The sequence below is a fragment of the Mesoplodon mirus genome, assembly GCF_964341445.2.
Source record: "Mesoplodon mirus genome assembly, chromosome: 4".
Lineage (NCBI taxonomy): Eukaryota > Metazoa > Chordata > Mammalia > Artiodactyla > Ziphiidae > Mesoplodon > Mesoplodon mirus.
Window position 1 is genome coordinate 157,396,678 of NC_138979.1, and position 19,010 is coordinate 157,415,687.

Sequence of the window (19,010 nt, forward strand, 5' to 3'; positions counted from 1 at the left end):
TTCATGTTGTTTTTATTGGCTATTTATATTTTTCTGTGTAAGTTCTGTCTGTTGTCCTTTATTTTCATTGGTCTGCCTCTTTGCTATTGATTTTGAAGGAATTCTTTACATTTATTCTTTATATAATTTACATATTATATATATACACATACATATAGAAATATCTACATATTCCTATATACAGTGATACATGTTTTTAAATTAGTTAATTAATTTCATGGAAAGTCATTTTATTTTAAATACAGCAGTGTGTACATGTCAATCCCAAACTCCCAATCTATCCCTCCACCCCACTCTTCCCCCCTGGTAACCATAAATTCGTTTTCTAAGTCTGTGAGTTTGTTTCTGTTTTGTAAGTAAGTTCATTTGTATCATTTTTTTTTTTAGATTCAGCATATAAGTGGTATCATATGATATTTGTCTTTGTCTGGCTCCACTTAGTATGATAATCTCCAGATCCACCCATGTTGTTGCAAACGGTATTATTTCATTCTTTTTAACGGCTGAGTAACTGTATATATGTACAATATTACTTGTATATACGTACCACATCTTTATCCATTCATCTGTCGATGGACATTTAGGTTGCTTCCATGTCTTGGCTGTTGTAAACAGTGCTGCAGTGAACATTGAGGTGCATGTATTTTTCCGAACTATGGTTTTCTCCAGATATATGCTAAGGAGTGGGATTGCTGGATCATACAGTAGCTCTGTTTTTAGTCCGGAAATGAGGGTGTTGAACTAAATGATCTCCAAGAATTCCAGTTCTTAAGTGAACATATCATATGGAAATCAGCATCATGCAGAACTTCTATAAATATTCTAAGCAGTGTATGTGTTTGTATGTATTTATGTGCGTGTTTACTTTGAAATTTTTGTCAATTTGTGTGTGTGTGTCTCTGTTTGGAAAAAGATTTTCAGGGAACTTTTTTTTTTTTTTTTTTGCAATGAATGTTAGATTTATTAAAGCTGTAAATTAACTTAGAATTTTAAACTCAACTCTTTACAAATTGAACACATTTTAACAATCATTTTTAAGAGATTTGGTTTTTTCATGTAGCTTAAGATCCCTTGAATTTAAATTGCATTTATAAATTTAGTATTTATTTTAAGTAAATTATGTAAATTATCTAACAAATCTTTTGGAGTTCTTAACTCCTCTAAACCTGATATTTATGGATTTTGTAAGATTTTAAATACATTTTATAAGCCTAGGTCTGTTATTCAGTGACATTTTAAATTGAAATCACCAGTGTAATTTTTTAGATACGCTAATATGAAGGGCTTCTTAATCTAAGCACTTAAAAATACCAAATAGGACTTCCCTGGTGGTGCAGTGGTTAAGCATCCACCTGCCAATTCAGGAGGCACAGGTTCGATCCCTGGTCTGGAAAGATCCCACATGCCGCGGAGCAGCTAGGCCCGTGTGCCGCAACTACTGAGCTTGTGCTCTAGAGCCCGCGAACCACAACTACTGAAGTCTGTGCGCCTAGAGCCTGTGCTCTGTAACAAGAGAAGCCACCACAATGAGAAGCCCGTGCACCGCAACGAAGAGTAGCCCCCGCTCGCCGCAACTAGAGAAAGCCCATGCGCAGCAATGAAGACCCAACACAGCCAAAAATAAATAAAATTAAAAAATAAAAATACCAAATATTTACCTATTATGCCTGCACTCAACCCAAAAGTATTAAACTTGAGGCTTGATTTACTTTCTTTTCCCGCTTCCCAGTTCCAACCCACACTGTTTCCGTCTCTCTACCTCCCAAATAACTGTCTTATTTTTTAAACTTTTATCATATCTGTCTTTGAAACATCCCTGGTTCATTAGAACCTTTTCAATTTCACCTTCTCAAGCGATTTGAGGATATCTTTCCAAGTAAATTTAGAGCCATGTTCTCAGATTACTGAGGTGGAACCTTATGAAAACATGTGAAATCTAGAGCTGTAAACACCTGGGATGATTTTTTTCTCATAAAAAGGGGCATAACTTGAGCCTAGTTTTATAGGCTCTGCTAATAGTGACTCTGAGTCATGCCTTCCAAGTGGGGTGTTCTCCAGCCTGCCAGCCCCGGACTCATGTCCACATCACTGAATTCTCAGGTATGATGGGTGTGCAGTCCCCACGCCCAGGATGCTTCTGACTTATTTCAATACATCTATTTATTGCTTGATTCTATTCTGTATTCTTTTATTCGTTTTATTTGGCAGGTTACACATTTTCAGTATTTTAAGCATTTAAGTGTTTTAAAATAAAACATTTGGATTTTGAATGTCCCCCATGTCTTATCTGGTTTTATAGTCATAGTTCTAAGGTTATTCTCATAACAGTTTTAACTTAGGATTTTCTAGAACACAAAGAAAGTTTATATCCTAAAAAAAAGTTACAGGGAGCACATAAACAGGGATTATATGTATTTGGATCACAACCCTGTCTTATTCACATATTATATAATGTGATACCTTAACTCTCTACTTGTATTATAAGCTTTTTGGCATGGACTTTGTAACAGTCCATGGACTGTTACAAATGGACTGTCCAGTGGACATATATTGTAAGCCACATATGTAATTTAAAATTTTTCTAGTAGCTACATTAAAAATAAAATTAGCATGAAATTAACTTTAATAATATATTTTATTTAACCCAGTATAATCTAAATATATTTCAACGTGTAATCAGTATAAAAATTGAGATATTTTGCATTCTTTTTTTCATACTGACTTTTCAAAATCCAGTGTTATTTTATTCTTAGTGCACACCTCAATTCAGGCTAACCACATTTCAAGCACTCAGTAGCCACATGTAGCAAGTGGCTCTATTGGGTGGTGCTGTCTTATACTTTTACAACTTAGTGCTAGGAACACAATTGTTGCTTTGTGTGAGAATGTGTGTGTTTATTATTTTAGTTACAGATTTCTCTAATTGAATAAAGTATAAAATATTTTAAAATTCCTATCTTTGTTTTCTTTCTCTTTAAGGCCCTTCCTTCTTCCATGATTATAGTAGCAGTCTATTGTCCTGTGATAGCTGCTGTTTTCATTGTTCTGAAGATGGTCAACTATCGACTCCACAGAGCACTTGATGCTGGAGAGATTGTAGATAGGAACACAAATGATTTCACAGATCAGCGAGCCAGAGCTGAGCAAGGCAACTGTTCAACAAGGAGAAAAGACAGCAATGGCCCAAGGTAAGGAAACCCATGCCACTCAGTTTGTAATGATGTACAGTGATGCATGTGTACAATGATGTGATTATTTGTTCTGTTCACCTGGTTTTAAGGCAGTGGTAGATCTTACCACTATTGATACAGTGACAAGTGTGATTGTCACATTAGACCACAGCAAAGCTGACTGGCTATCTGGGGATAAATCAGTATCCTTGGCCTTGTTAATAAATAACATTTTAGAACTATAATAGTCATAATAGTGTAATAGTTATTCATACCAAAGACCAAAACCAATGGAAAACAGGTTAAAGAAATAATAAAACATGGCTTTATAAATCTAAGCATTTATTTTTATGCATATAAATAAAATGTGTATATATATCTTAAGCAAACTGTGATAATATTTTACTTGACATTTATAAGCTACAGTTTTCGTTTTATCCATTGTAAATTTTTTCAATTTTATATTCTCACCTTAGAAACTTAGCTGTTCCTTCCCTAGATCTTAGCATGACTGACTTCCTAGGGTTCAACTCTTTGTAGCTGTCACCCCTTCCTGGAGGCTTTCCTGGAGCCTGTCTCAGCTAAAATAGTCCCCTACTGCTCTCAGTCACATTCTATCCCATTACCTTGGCCTCACCCACTTTCTCTTTCTGACAGAGAGATTTAGTTGTCATAGTCAAAAGGTTATAGTGACTTTATAGAAATAATAGGTGTCCCTAATATAACTTTTAAACAGTTGCTATATGAGCACTTGACATTTTTAAGCTCATACAGTCCTCAAAAACAATTCTATGAGATGGTTGCTGTTATTATCCCTGGTTTGCAGATGTGGAAAGTGAGGTGAGAAAGATCAAATAATCTAGGCTGTCAAGCTCTGGAGGCGAGGCCATGCTTTTAACCACTATGCCATGTTTCTAGTCAGTATAATATCAAATATTTCAGGTTCAGGATATAAATAATATCACTAAAAGTGGGTACTCAATATCTGTTAAGACAGGTAATGTTTCTGTATATTCTCCAGTGCACTGAAAGCCTTTATCCTTTTTCAGTTACTTTTTCCTCCATCCCTAACATGATTACCCTGTTTGTTCATTGAACAGATATTTTACCTTATAATAATTTTGTTAATAGCATAAATCACTATCTGAAATTATCTTACTTAATCATTTGTTTGCATTTATAAGCTTTTTGAAGGCAGGGCCTTGTTTTTCTTACAAACTATTATATTCCCAGGTTCTAGAACAGTGTCTTGCCCTGAGAGGTGCTCAGGAAATACTTTGAACTACTGAAAATACTTTTTTCTGTGATAGTATTTTTTTGTTTGTTTCTTTGTTTTTTTATACAGCAGGTTCTTATTAGTCATCAGTTTTATACACATCAGTGTATACATGTCAATTCCAATCACCCAATTCAGCACACCACCATCCCCACCCCCCCTGTGGTTTTCCCCCCTTGGTGTCCATACGTTTGTTCTCTACAACTGCGTCTCAACTTCTGCCCTGCAAACCGGCTCAGCTGTACCATTTTTCTAGGTTCCACATACATGCGTTAATATACGATATTTGTTTTTCTCTTTTTGACTTACTTTACTCTGTATGACAGTCTCTAGATCCATCCATGTGTCAACAAATGACTCAATTTCATTTCTTTTTATGGCTGAGTAATATTCCATTGTATATATGTACCACAACTTCTTTATCCATTCGTCTGTTGAATGGATATTATTATTAGCTTGCTTCCATGACCTGGCTATTGTAAATAGTGCTGCAGTGAACATTGGGGTGCATGTGTCTTTTTTTTTTTTTTTTTTTTTTTTTGCTGTACGCGGGCCTCTCACTGCTGTGGCCTCTCCCGTTGTGGAGCACAGGCTCCGGACACACAGGCTCCGCGGCCATGGCTCGCGGGCCCAGCCGCTCCGCGGCATGTGGGATCTTCCGGGATCGGGGCATGAACCCGTGTCCCCTGCATCGGCAGGCGGACTCTCAACCACTGCGCCACCAGGGAAGCCCGCATGTGTCTTTTTGAATTATGGTTTTCTCTGGATATATGCCCAGTAGTGGGATTGCTGGGTCACATGGTAATTCTATTTTTAGTTTTTTAAGGAACCTCCATACTGTTCTCCATAGTGGCTGTATAGATTACATTCTCACCAACAGTGTAAGAGGGTTCCCTTTTCTCCACACCCTCTCCAGCATTTGTTGTTTGTAGATTTTCTGATAATGCCCATTCTAACCGGTGTGAGGTGATACCTCATTGTAGTTTTGATTTGCATTTCTCTAATAATTAGTGATGTTGAGCAGCTTTTCATGTGTTTCTTGGCCATCTGTATGTCTTCTTTGGAGAAGTGTCTATTTAGGTCTTCTGCCCATTTTTGGATTGGATTGTTTGTTTCTTTAATATTGAGCTGCATGAGCTGTTTATGTATTTTGGAGATTAATCCTTGTCTGTTGATTCGTTTGCAAATATTTTCTCCCATTCTGAGGGTTGTCTTTTTGTCTTGTTTATGGTTTCCTTTGCTGTGCAAAAGCTTTGAAGTTTCATTAGGTCCCATTTGTTTATTTTTGTTTTTATTTCCATTACTCTAGGAGATGGATCAAAAAAGATCTTGCTGTGATTTATGTCAAAGAGTGTTCTTCCTATGTTTTCCTCTAAGAGTTTTATAGTGTCCGGTCTTACATTTAGGTCTCTAATCCATTTTGAGTTTATTTTTGTGTATGGTGTTAGGGAGTGTTCTAATTTCATTCTTTTACATGTAGCAGTCCAGTTTTCCCAGCACCACTTACTGAAGAGGCTGTCTTTTCTCCATTGTATATCTTTGCCTCCTTTGTCACAGATTAGTTGACCATAGGTGCGTGAGTTTATCTCTGGGCTTTCTATCTTGTTCCATTGATCTGTGTTTCTGTTTTTGTGCCAGTACCATATTGTCTTGATTACTGTAGCTTTGTAGTATAGTCTGAAGTCAGGGAGTCTGATTCCTCCAGCTCCATTTTTTTCCCTCAAGACTACTTTGGCTATTCAGGGTCTTTTGTGTCTCCATACAAATTTTAAGATGCTTTGTTCTAGTTCCATAAAAAATGCCATTGGTAATTCGATAGTGATTCCATTGAATCTGTAGATTGCTTTGGGTAGTATAGTCATTTTCACAGTATTGGTTCTTCCAATCCAAGAACATGGTATATCTCTCCATCTGTTGGTATCATCTTTAATTTCTTTCATCAGTGTCTTATAGTTTTCTGCATACAGGTCTTTTGTCTCCCTAAGTAGGGAGACAAAACACCTACCTAGGGAAACAAAAGGTAGGTAAAATACCTACAAGTCCTAGGTATTTTATTCTTTTTGTTGCAGTGGTAAATGAGAGAGTTTCCTTAATTTCTCTATCAGATTTTTCATCCTTAGTGTATAGGAATGCAAGAGATTTCTGTGCATTAATTTTGTATCCTGCAACTTTACCAAATTCATTGATTAGCTCTAGTAGTTTTCTGGTGACATTTTTAGAATTCTCTGTGTATAGTATCATGTCATCTGCAAGCAGTGACAGTCTTACTTCTTCTTTTCCAACTTGTATTCCTTTTATTTCTTTTTCTTCTCTGATTGCCATGGCTAGGACTTCCAAAACTATGTTGAATAATACTGGTGAGAGTGGACATCCTTGTCTTGTTCCTGATCTTAGAGGAAATGCTTTCATTTTTTCACCATTGAAAATGATGTTTGCTGTGGGTTTGTTGTATATGGCCTTTATTATGTTGAGGTAGGTTCCCTCTATGCCCACTTCCTGGAGAGTTTTTATCATAAATGGGTGTTGAATTTTATCAGAAGCTTTTTCTGCATCTATTGAGATGATCATATGGTTTTTATTCTTCAATTTGTTAATATGGTGTATCACATTGATTGATTTGCATATATTGAAGAATCCTTGCATCCCTGGGATAAATCCCACTTGATCATGGTGTATGATCCTTTTAATGTGTTGTTGGATTCCATTTGCTAGTATTTTGTTGGGGATTTTTGCACCTATATTCATCAGTGATATTGGTCTGTAATTTTCTTTTTTTGTAGTATCTTTGTCTGGTTTTGGTATCAGGGTGATGGGGGCTTCGTAGAATGAGTTTGGGAGTGTTCCTTCCTCTGCAATTTTTTGGAAGAGTTTGAGAAGGATAGGTGTTAGCTCTTGTCTAAATGTTTGATAGAATTCACCTGTGAAGCCATCTGGTCCTGGACTTTTGTTTGTTGGAAGATTTTTCATCACAGTTTCAATTTCATTACTTGTTATTGGTCTGTTCATATTTTCTATTTCTTCCTGGTTCAGTCTGGGAAGATTCCACCTTTCTAAGGATTTGTCCATTTCTTCCAGGTTGTCCATTTATTGGCATAGAGTTGCTTGTACTATTCTCTTAGGATGCTTTGTATTTCTGCGGTGTCTGTTTTAACTTCTCCTTTTTCATTTCTAATTTTATTGATTTGAGTCCTCTCCCTCTTTTTCTTGACGAGTCTGCCTAATGGTTTATCAGTTTTGTTTCTCTTCTCAAAGAACCAGCTTTTAGTTTTATTGATCTTTGCTATTGTTTTCTTTGTTTCTATTTCATTTATTTCTGCTCTGATCTTTATGATTTCTTTCCTTCTGCTAACTTTGGGTTTTGTTTGTCCTTCTTTCTGTATTTCCTTTAGGTGTAAGGTTAGGTTGTTTATTTGAGATTTTTCTTGTTTCTTGAGGTAGGCTTGTATAGCTATAAACTTCCCTCTTAGAACTGCTTTTGCTGCATCCCATAGGTTTTGGATTGTCGTGTTTTCATTGTCGTTTGTCTCTAGGTATTTTTTGATTTCCTCTTTGATTCCTTCAGTGATCTCTTTGTTATTTAGTAGCATATTGTTTAGCCTCCATGTATTTGTGTTTTTTACGTTTTTTTCCCTGTAATTGATTTCTAATCTCATAGCGTTGTGGTCAGAAAAGATTCTTGATATGATTTCAATTTTTCTATGTTTACTGAGGCTTGATTTGGGACCCAAGATGTGATCTATCCTGGAGAATGTTCTGTGCACACTTGAGAAGAAAGTGTAATCTGCTGTTTTTGGATGGAATGTCCTATAAATATTAATATTAAATCTATCTGGTCTATTGTGTCATTTAAAGCTTGTGTTTCCTTATGAATTTTCTGTTTGGATGGTCTGTCCATTGGTGTAAGGGATGTGTTAACCTCCCCCACTATTATTGTGTTACTGTCGATTTCCTCTTTTATAGCTGTTAGCAGTTGCCTTATGTATTGAGGTGCTCCTATGTTGGGTGCATATATATTTATAATTGCTATATCTTCTTCTTGGATTGATCCCTTGATCATTATATAGTGTCCTCTTGTCTCTTGTAATAGTCCTTATTTTAAAGTCTGTTTTGTCTGATATGGGAATTGCTGCTCCAGCTTTGTTTTGAATTCCATTTGCATGGAATATCTTTTTCCATCCCCTCACTTTCAGTCTGTATGTGTCCCTAGGTCTGATGTGGGTCTCTTGTTTACAGCATATATATGGGTCTTGTTTTTGTATCCATTCAACAAGCCTGTGTCTTTTGGTTGGAGCATTTAATCCATTCATGTTTAAGGTAATTTTTGATATGTATGTTCCTATGACCATTTTCTTAATTGTTTTGGGTTTGTTTTTGTAGGTCCTTTTCTTCTCTTGTGTTTCCCACTTAGAGAAGTTCTTTTAGCATTTGTTGTAGAGCTGGTTTGGTGGTGCTGATTTCTCTTAGCTTTTGCTTGTCTGTAAAGCTTGTGATTTCTCCATCGAATCTGAATGAGATCCTTGCCGGGTAGAGTAATATTGGTTGTAGTTTCTTCCCTTTCATCACTTTAAGTATATCATGCCACTCCCTTCTGGTTTGTAGAGTTTCTGCTGAGAAATCAGCTGTTAACCTTATGGGAGTTCCCTTGTATGATATTTGTCATTTTTTCCTTGCTGCTTTTAATAATTTTTCTTTGTCTTTAATTTTTGCCAATTTGATTACTATGTGTCTGGGCATGTTTCTCCTTGGGTTTATCCTGTCAGGGACTTGCTGCGCTTCCTGGACTTGGGTGGCTATTTTCTTTCCCATGTTAGGGAAGTTTTTGAGTATAATCTCTTCAAATATTTTCTCTGTTCCTTTCTCTCTCTCTTCTCCTTCCTGAACCCCTATATTGTGAATGTTGTTGTGTTTAATGTTGTTCCAGAGGTCTCTTGGGCTGTCCTCATTTCTTTTCATTCTTTTTTCTTTATTCTGCTCCGCAGCAGTGAATTCCACCATTCTGTTTTCCAGGTCATTTATCCATTCTTCTGCCTCAGTTATTCTGCTATTGATTCCTTCTAGTGTAGTTTTCATTTCAGTTATTGTATTGTTCATCTCTGTTTGTTTGTTCTTTAATTCTTCTAGGTCTTTGTTAAACATTTCTTGCATCTTCTCGGTCTTTGCCTCCATTCTTTTTCCAAGGTTCTGGATCATCTTCACTATCATTATTCTGAATTCTTTTTCTGGAAGGTTGCCTATGTCCACTTCATTTAGTTGTTTTTCTGGGGTTTTATCTTGTTCCTTCATCTGGTACATAGCCCTCTCTCTTTTCATCTTGTCTATCTCTCTGTGAATGTGGTTTTTGTTCCACAGACTGCAGGATTGTAGTTCTTCTTGCTTCTGCTGTCTGCCCTCTGGTGGATGAGGCTATCTAACTCTGTGATAGTATTTTAATGACTACACTGTATTCCATTTTGTGGGAATACAGTATCTTAATTTAGCTATCTTGTTTTTAATTATTTTAATTATTTTCTAATTTAAATTTGTGTTAGATCACTGTGATGTTCAAAGTTTAAATGACTAAGTTTTTTTTATCATGATTTAGCAGAAGTACAATTACCGGAAAACTACACCCATTTTAAAGTTTCTCAATATATATTGCCAAATTCTGAAGATTTTTACCTTTTAATTACTGTGATTAGCAGTTTGAGGGCTTCTTATTTTGTACTTTTGACTACACTATTTAGTATTTTCACAAACTGGTAAATAATTCATTGTTTACTTTTTTCAGTTTTTGGATTACTAGTGAAATGGAGCTATTTTTCTTGTGCTGGTCCATTTATATTTGTTATTTTGTGAATTGTATATTTTTCTGTTGGTGGTTAGTTTTTTACTATTGATTTGAAGAAGATATTTATGAAGGATATCATTTTGTGTCAAATACTTTTCCTCACTTTATGGCATTTTATTTATGTATTTATATGCCACAATTAATTTTTCTGTTATCTGTTCTATTCTACGAAACTTTATTAGTTCTGTCTTTGATATCAAGTTTTGTGAGATAGTTTTCTTTCCCCAAATTATGTAAATATTCACCTGTATCTACTTTTAGTATTTTTATCATTTTATTTTTTACTCTTAAATCGTAGTCAATCTGAAAACATTTCTAACTTCTTTTTTTTAAGGTTTGTTAGTATTGTACCAACAAAATTGAGTGAATAATGCATTTTCCCCCCCAGTAATTTTAAATGCTTGCTTTTTCATGTAGCGTACTTGTATTATGTCCATTTCTGGGCTTTGTTTTCTGCTCCATTGATCTCTCTTTTTGCTTATAATATACTGTTTTTATGGCCTTCTAGTATGCTTAATACTTAGCAGTATGAATCCCTCTTCAGTACTTTTCTTTCAGTATTATCTTAGTTATCCTTATGCATATACTTACTTAGTTTTTTATGAGATGTTTCCTTGTAAACACATCCTCCAGAAAGTTTGAGTAGAATTTTGATGATAATTGTGTTAAATTTGGAGAGAACTCAGCCTTTAAAATAGAAAGTCTCACTCAGAGACATGGTATATGTGTGTACATTTTTTAGTGGGTCCTGCATAGTTCTTAAGTGTATTCTATTTCTGTTAGGAAATGCATACCCTCATTTAGTGGGTAAGCAAACAGAATGTAGATTCTGCACTTAATCTGCCAGGGGCTTGAATTACTTCCTGATAGTATAACCTTGGGGGAGTTACTAAAGCTTTTTATTCCTTGGCTTCTTCATCTGGATGATGAGATAAATAGTAGTACTGTCTCATAGGATTATTAGAATAAATGAGATCATATATGTAAAGGACTTAGTACCATTTCTGGTACATGGAACAATTCAGTAATTGCTAGCTCTTATTAGTTCTGTATAACCGTATATATTTTTAATTGTTTCTGTTACTGAATTTTTCTATTTTCTTTTAGTTTTCAAAAAATTTTATTGTGAAATATATATATTTCCAAATGGTATATCAATTACATGTATAATTTAGAGAATAGTAATCAAGTGAATACTTACCCACCACACAGCTTAAGTAATAAGGACATTATACAATTACCATACAAGTCTTCATGTACTCCTTTCCTATATCATTCTACCCTTTTCCCTTCAGGAGTGACCTTTGTCTTGAATTTTTTGTTAATAATTCCCTTGCTTTATTGTTATATAGTCTTTGTAGATATTCCTAATTAATTTTGTCTACCTTAGGATATCCTGAAGAGAATCATACTGTATGTATTTCTGTGTGAAGGGCTTTTTTTGTGCAGAATATCATATTTTGTAGACTTACCCATGTTGATGCTTTTAGCTATCATTTATGTTTGCTGTGATATAGTCAACCACTGTAGGAATGGACTACAATTTATCCATTCTTCTGTTGATAGTCATTCAGATTATTTCAAGTTTTTTTGCTCAGATAACACATTATTATATATGTCTCTTCATACATACGTGTATATCTAGTATATGTAAGCTGGTTCACAAGGTGTTTTTACGTTCAGTTTTACTAAGTAATACAAGCTGTTTGCCAAAACGATTGTACCAATTTATACTCTCACCATTAGTGTGTGAAAGTCCTTATTGTTTCATATCCTCAATCTTTGATTTTGGTAAGTTTTAAAAGTTAAGTGTTAGGTGTGTCTCATTTTGACTTTAGTTGACCTTTCTGATTACTAATGAGGCTGAGCATCTTATCTCACATATATGTTCCATTTAAGTCTTCTGTTCCTTCCGGTGCCCATTCGTTTCTTTTTTGTTTTTCTTTGGAGTTCTCTTTTTCTTATTGATTAAGAAAAACGAGTTTTAAAAAATATATTCATTATACTACTCCTTTATTGGTTATGTACATTACAGACATCTCTTCGCAGTTTTTAGCTTGTCACTTCGCTTTTCTTAAGGTTTCTTATGATTATCATACATTCTTAAATTTAATACACAGTTTATCATTTTTTTGGTAATTAACATTTTTGTGTCTTGTTTAAGAAATTATTCCTACACAGATATCAGAAGGATACTCTCAGAAAGATTGTCTTTTTAAAGTTTCATGTTTCTTTTGTTTTCACATTTCAGTTTTGCTGGAAATTATTATGATCTGTTGTAAGGTAGGGATTCAGGATTTGTTTTTTTTCTTTATAAATGACTGGTTTAATCAGTATTTGTTAAACAGACTATCTTTTCCTTGGTGATCTGCAGTACTCATTTTGTCATAAATTAAGTTTTCATATATGGTGGGTATGTTTCTGGGCTCTCTTCTGTTCTGTTGATCTAGTTTATGCCTGTGCAGTTACCACTCCATCCTAAGTGCTTTATAACATGACTTTTGATACCTAGTGGGGCAAACCTCGTACCTCGTTCTTTTTCAGGAGTTAATTTGCTACTCTCGGCTCCTTGATCTTTTTTTTTTTTTTAATAAATTTACTTTATTTATTTATTTTTGGCTGCTTTGGGTCTTCATTGCTGCGCACAGCCTTTCTCTAGTTGTGGCAAGCGGGGACTCCTCTTCGTTGTGATGTGCAGGCTTCTCATTGCGGTGGCTTCTCTTGTTGCGGAGCACGGACTCTAGGCCCATGGGCTTCAGTAGTTGTGGCACGTGGGCTCTAGAGCTCAGGCTCAGTTGTGACACACGGGCTTAGTTGCTCCACGGCATGTGGGATCTTCCCAGATGAGGGTTCGAACCCGTGTCCCCTGCATTGGCAGGCCGATTCTTAAGCACTGTGCCACCAGGGAAGCCCCTCCTTGATCTTTGATGTAAACTTTAGAGTCTACTGGGCAAAATCTACAAGAACTTAGGGTTTTTATTGGAATTACACTGGCTATGTAGATTCTGCTGAGAATTGGTATCTTTACAATATTAAATCTCTCCATTTATTTAGTCTTCTTTAATATCTTTCAGTAAATATTTATCATTTCTCCATTAAAAGGCTTTCATAGCTTTTATTAAATCTGACAAATTATTTTATAGTTTTTCTGCTATTATATGATTTTTTCTAATTACCTTTTGTTTTTCTCCCTTTAAATGCAGCAGCTTACTTTGTATCCAGCAACCTTATTAAACTCCCTTATTAATGGTAAAACTTTGTAGGTTATTTCTTGATTTTCTGTAAATGATGACAGTTTTACTTCTTCCTTTCTAGACCTTATGCTTCTTGTTTAACTTTTCATTGGGTATAACTTCTCACAGATGGTTAAATTGAAATAGTATTCGTGTACATCCTTGTCTTTTTAGGAGTGCTTTTAAGTTTCACCATTAAATAAGGTCTTTGTTGTAGATTTTTGCTTTCGACATCTCCTTTCCCCCACTCTCCCACTTGTAAATCTCTGTTCTGAACAGAAATGAACAGGAAAACAGATACACTTTTTTCCAGAGCCGATCACTATGCTTGGTACATTAGAGCTGTCAATTTGTTGCATGAATGAATGAATATAGTAGGAGTGACTATTTGTGCTTCTGGTTGTCATTGGCTGTGGTATAGCAGCTCAGAAATGTTTGTTCAATCTTAATCTTAGAGAAAGAGTCAAAGCCATTAATGTGTGTATTACATTTCTAACGTTTCAGGAGAGGAAATTAGCACCCTGAATTTTAGAATTTGAATACAATTATTTGGAGACAAACCATATTTTCCATTTCTCATTCAGTGATGCTTACAATATTGTAAATTAAGGATCCATGTAAAATATACACAGGTGAATTTTAGGCTAAATTTTCTGAAGATTTATTCTGTTTAGGGACTTTGCTTTTATCTGTTCATACTTTGAGGAACATCGTTGTGATCTAGATTAGATTTGTAAACTTAGTACTGTGCTGGTTCTGTGAAGTTCTAATTAAAGCCTGAGCAGTTTATGATACTGATAATCAACAAATTAATTTGTGAAGTCTCCTTTATAATTCAGATCAGACCCTTTCTGCTTTTCTGCCTTTCCCTGTACCTGTTTTTATTTTTAAACAGATGAGGAAATTAAGGCATAAAGGTAGAGATGCCCTGAATTTGGTGTACTGCTTACTGCAGTAGACCACTTTGCTTCTGTGAGAATTGTAAACTACTTACTTTCCAGGTATGTGCTGAAATTTCCATTGCTGAAAATCTGCAAGTCTTGCTAATAAAGAAAATTCTTACTCAGTCAATTTATATGTTAGGACACCAACAGATGACTAAAAGGTCTGCTTCTGAACTTGTAGAGAAGAGAAAGGTACAGTCAGTTTGCAAGAGGATATATTTTTTCTACAAAAGGAGCTGTTTGTTTTTTCCTTCATCTTTTTTTCTCCCCTTAATACCTCCTTCCCACTCAATGTTGACCATTGAGCATTAGTTCTATATTATTGTTTCTCCACTGGAGATGACCTTGCCCCCCAGGAAACATTTGGCAATATTTGGAGACATTTTTGGTTATCACAGAGAGAAATGCTACTGGCATCTGGTGGGTAGAGGTCAGGGATGCTGCTAACCATCCTAACAGTGCACAAGATGGTCTCCTACAGTCGAGAATTATGTGGCCCAAAATGTCAATAGTGCTGAGGTTAAGAAACCTTCCCTAGATAATGGTGTTTACTTTTGGTTTTGAACTGGAAAGAGAACTTTAATGCCTGTTTGTTAAAGGGCATTATTGGTGTCTTAGACTATAGCCTTTAGAGTTAGACCTGGTGTTCAAATCTTTTCTCAGTCCTTATTGGTTATGAGTACCTACATTCATGTGTGAAGGAAAAAAAACCAGAAAGAGCAGATATGATAACACATTGTAGAGTGATGAGGAAGTATTATTTGTGTCCTCCCTTCCCACCTGAACTCCATATACCAATAACTTGGCTTATTTTGTTTACTCCTCTGAGACCTTAGGCAAGTTTTTACACCTTTTCGGTTTTCAGTTTTTTCATCTGTAAAATGAGGATGATAGTATTTATATCATAGATTTTTAGGGGAATGTTTCATGAGAAAATGCAAATAAAGCATGCACCCCTATGACTGGAATGTATTAAGTATTTAGTAAATATTTGCTTTGTCATGAATAATAATTTTATGTTCCAGTTATAATCATTTAGACTTGCTATCAGAAGTGATGTATAAAACTGGGTAAGATTGTCCATCAGCTGATGAATGAATAAACAAAATGTGTTCTATCCATACAATGGAATATTATTTGGCCATAGAAAGGTATAAAGCTCTGATACGTGCTACAACATTGATGAACCTTGAAAACATTGTGCTAAGTGAAAGAAGTCGGTTACAGAAGACCACGTATTATGTGATTCCATTTATATGAAAAAAAATCCAGAATAGGCAAATTTATAGAGACAGAAAGTAGATCAGTGGTTGCTTAGGGCTGGGGGGAGGAGGGGTGGGAAGGGTAATAGCTAAATGGGTTTGCTTTTGAGATGATAAAAATGTTTTAAAATCAACTGTGGTGATGGATGCACAACTTTATGAATATACTAAAAATCACTGAATTGCACAGTTTCAGTGGATGAATTGTAAGGTGAATTGTGAATATGTGAATTACATATTATTAAAGCTGATGCATATAAACTAGGGAAGATGAGGGCTCTTTATCCTTTCTGTGGCATAGAACATTTTATTCCTTGGTCTTCACCTTGGTCTCCATCTTCTGATTTCTTTGCAGTCTTAATTAGAGAATGCATTCCAATGGAGTTAACAGTATTGCTGGTTATTACTCATCACTAGTTCAGTGGGTGATAGCTGCCTGTGTATACACACTTGAGATTTTGCCAAATTAAAAAAATATTTCTCATTCTGGCCTAGATAGCCGTGTGACTTAACACCAAATGGCCAGCAAATTTATTCTTTCTCCACTTTTCTCACACATAGACATTTGTATGCAGACTTGGCCATCATGTTTGTAACTGAGTTCCATTATGTTTTATTTTTATAAATGGGTAACAAGTTAGAAAGATAATTTCCATTAGCTAACTGTAGCCAGTGGCTTAGAGTTAGAGACCCAATGAGCAAACAGGGACATGGTAGTTATGAGACCATTAACTTAAAAAACACACTAGAATTCAAACAGCTATAGTGATAAGTACATAAATGGAAGGTGAACTTGTAAGCAGATTGTATTTTGCCTATATCTTTTGATTGCAGCTGTTGGAATCCCCACCCAAACAGGCTTAAGGTAATTTATGGCTCACATTACTGAAAAGTCTGTTTAAGGGATGTCTTCAGATGTGGCAATGTGCAGAATTTCAAGTAGCTTCATGACTCTCGTTCCCTTTACCAGGCTATGCTTTTCTTTTAGTTGGCTTCTTAAACAGGCTCTCCCCTTATGGTTGTAAAATGGCTACAGCAGCTCCAGGACCCATCTTCTCAGCATTAAGACAAACAGATAGAAGTTTCTTCTCTCAACAGTAGAACATTTCTGGCCTGAGTTGGGTCATGTGCCTGTTCTAGAACTACTAGTTGCTGTGACCAAGAGATTGGGATATGCTGATTGACTTTGGCCAGTACAGCTTACCCCTAAACTTGAGAGTAGGGTCAGCGTTACCCACAGCCATATGAGAGATTGGGATGAGGTGATTCACCAGAAGAATTTGGAGTTGCTTTTTTTGTTGTTGTTAACCAGGAGGTTGAATTAGATGCTAGATGGTAAGACAGCTTATGTCCACAATAATGTCGAGCATATATACTAGAGCTTTTATCCTTGATAATAATAGCTAAAAAATTTATTGACTAACTTTGTATACCAGGTAGAATGAGTAAAAACCTTTGGGCAAAAATAGGATTATGATAACTTTTAGGCCTGAATTGTTCTAAAAGTTGTGTTCTTGAGGAACTTTATTATAAAATTGTCTAGGGGACTTCCCTGGCGGTCCAGTGGTTAAGACTCCCCACTTCCACCACAGGGGGTGTGGGTTTGATCCCTGGTCATGGAACTAAGATCCCGTATGCAGAGTGGCTCCCTCACTAAAAAGAAAATTTCTTGAACTGAATAAAAATGAAAATACAACATATCAACTTAAAAAAATTTTTTTTAATTGTCTAAGTTTTTTGAAATTTGGTGTGATCTTTTTTCCTTATTTTAGGATCCCATTATCTTTAAGTTCTATATGTGGACTTCCTTAGTTCTTTGAACCTAGTACTTTTCTCTTTTGTCTTTCTAATGCCTGTTTTTACTACATAGCATCATTTCACTTTTTAAACTTGTGCCTTCTAACTCTACACATGCAAGTCTAAAATCTTAGGTTCCCAGCTCTGTGAAACAAGTTAGTATCCTAGTTAAATTCTGTTAACTTAAGAAATACAGGGCTTCCCTGGTGGCGCAGTGGTTGAGAGTCCGCCTGCCAATGCAGGGGACGTGGGTTCGTGCCCCGGTCTGGGAGGATCCCACGTGCCGCGGAGTGGCTGGGCTCGTGAGCCATGGCTGCTGAGCGGGCGCGTCCGGAGCTTGTGCTCCGCGGCGGGAGAGGCCACGACAGTGAGAGGCCCGCATACCACACACACACACACACACAAAAGGAAATACAGATAGCTTGACCAGGATAATTGCTCTCATGCATGTTCGTCATTGTATCATGCAGCTCAATCAGACTGTGCTCTTGGAGAGGTCAGGGAGTGTAAGATCTGATTACTTGGGACTTCCTTGGTGGCGCAGTGGCTAAGAATCTGCCTGCCATTGCAGGGGACACAGGTTCATGCCCTGGTCCAGGAAGATCCCACATGCCGTGGAACAACTAAGCCCATGCGCCACAACTACTGAGCCTGCGCTCTAGAGCCTGCGAGCCACAACTACTGAGCTTACGTGCCACAACTACTGAATCCCGTGCGCCTAGAGCCCGTGCTCTGTAACAAGAGAAGCCACCACAATGAGAAGCCTGCCTGCCACAACGAAGAGTAGCCCCCGTTCACCGCAACTAGAGAAAGCCCGCGCGCAGCGATGAAGACCCAATTCAGCCAAAAATAAATAAATTAAAAAAATTAAAAATAAATTTAAAAAAAGATCTGATTACTTTCTGACCAATTTCTCTTTGCTGTTAGGAAACAAAAGGCAAATAATTTCTTTGCTAGAGTGGTTTTATGGCACATATCATAAAATATGTGCTATATTTAGTATGGTACAATTGTAATCAAGGCCAGTTTCTAATATTGGATTGGATATAGACAGTTTGGGAGAGAGTTTTAAACGTTTTGGAGTAGTGACATGGTTATAAAATAGTTCAAATTTATCAGACTTATAAAAGAAGAATGATTTTTTTTCAATTTGCTATATTAAATATCTGAACCTGATAGTTTTACAGAAAAAAGATTAATAACTTAAAAAACAAACAAAAAGAAAACCATTGGTGTCAGAATAATGACAGTTATTCTCCTTTTCTCATTTTTTCCCCACAGTGATCCTGGTGGGGGCATTGAAATGTCTGAGTTCATTCGAGAGGCCACACCCCCAGTTGGTTGCAGTTCAAGAAATTCTTATGCTGGCCTTGATCCAGGCAACCAGGTAGGAACCTGTGCTGTTGTATTTTGCTTTTTTCCCTCCTCCTGATGGTGGTCTCAGGTGTTCTCTTGTCTGTAACAGTCAGTCAGTGTTTGGGTTTATCTGGCTGATTAATAA

The 19,010-nt window shown here is 36.1% G+C and overlaps 1 protein-coding gene across 5 annotated transcripts in view; it reads left to right on the forward strand.

Annotated features, from left to right (window-relative positions):
• Positions 1-19,010, forward strand: part of PCNX1 (pecanex 1) — a 172,468-nt gene that overhangs the window by 25,909 nt on the left and 127,549 nt on the right. For all 5 annotated transcript variants that reach the window (XM_082617814.1, XM_082617816.1, XM_082617815.1 and 2 more), the window contains exons 2-3: positions 2,980-3,188; positions 18,791-18,896. In XM_082617814.1, coding sequence (XP_082473940.1) covers positions 2,980-3,188; positions 18,791-18,896 — 315 coding nt within the window. The remainder of the gene's footprint in view (positions 1-2,979; positions 3,189-18,790; positions 18,897-19,010) is intronic.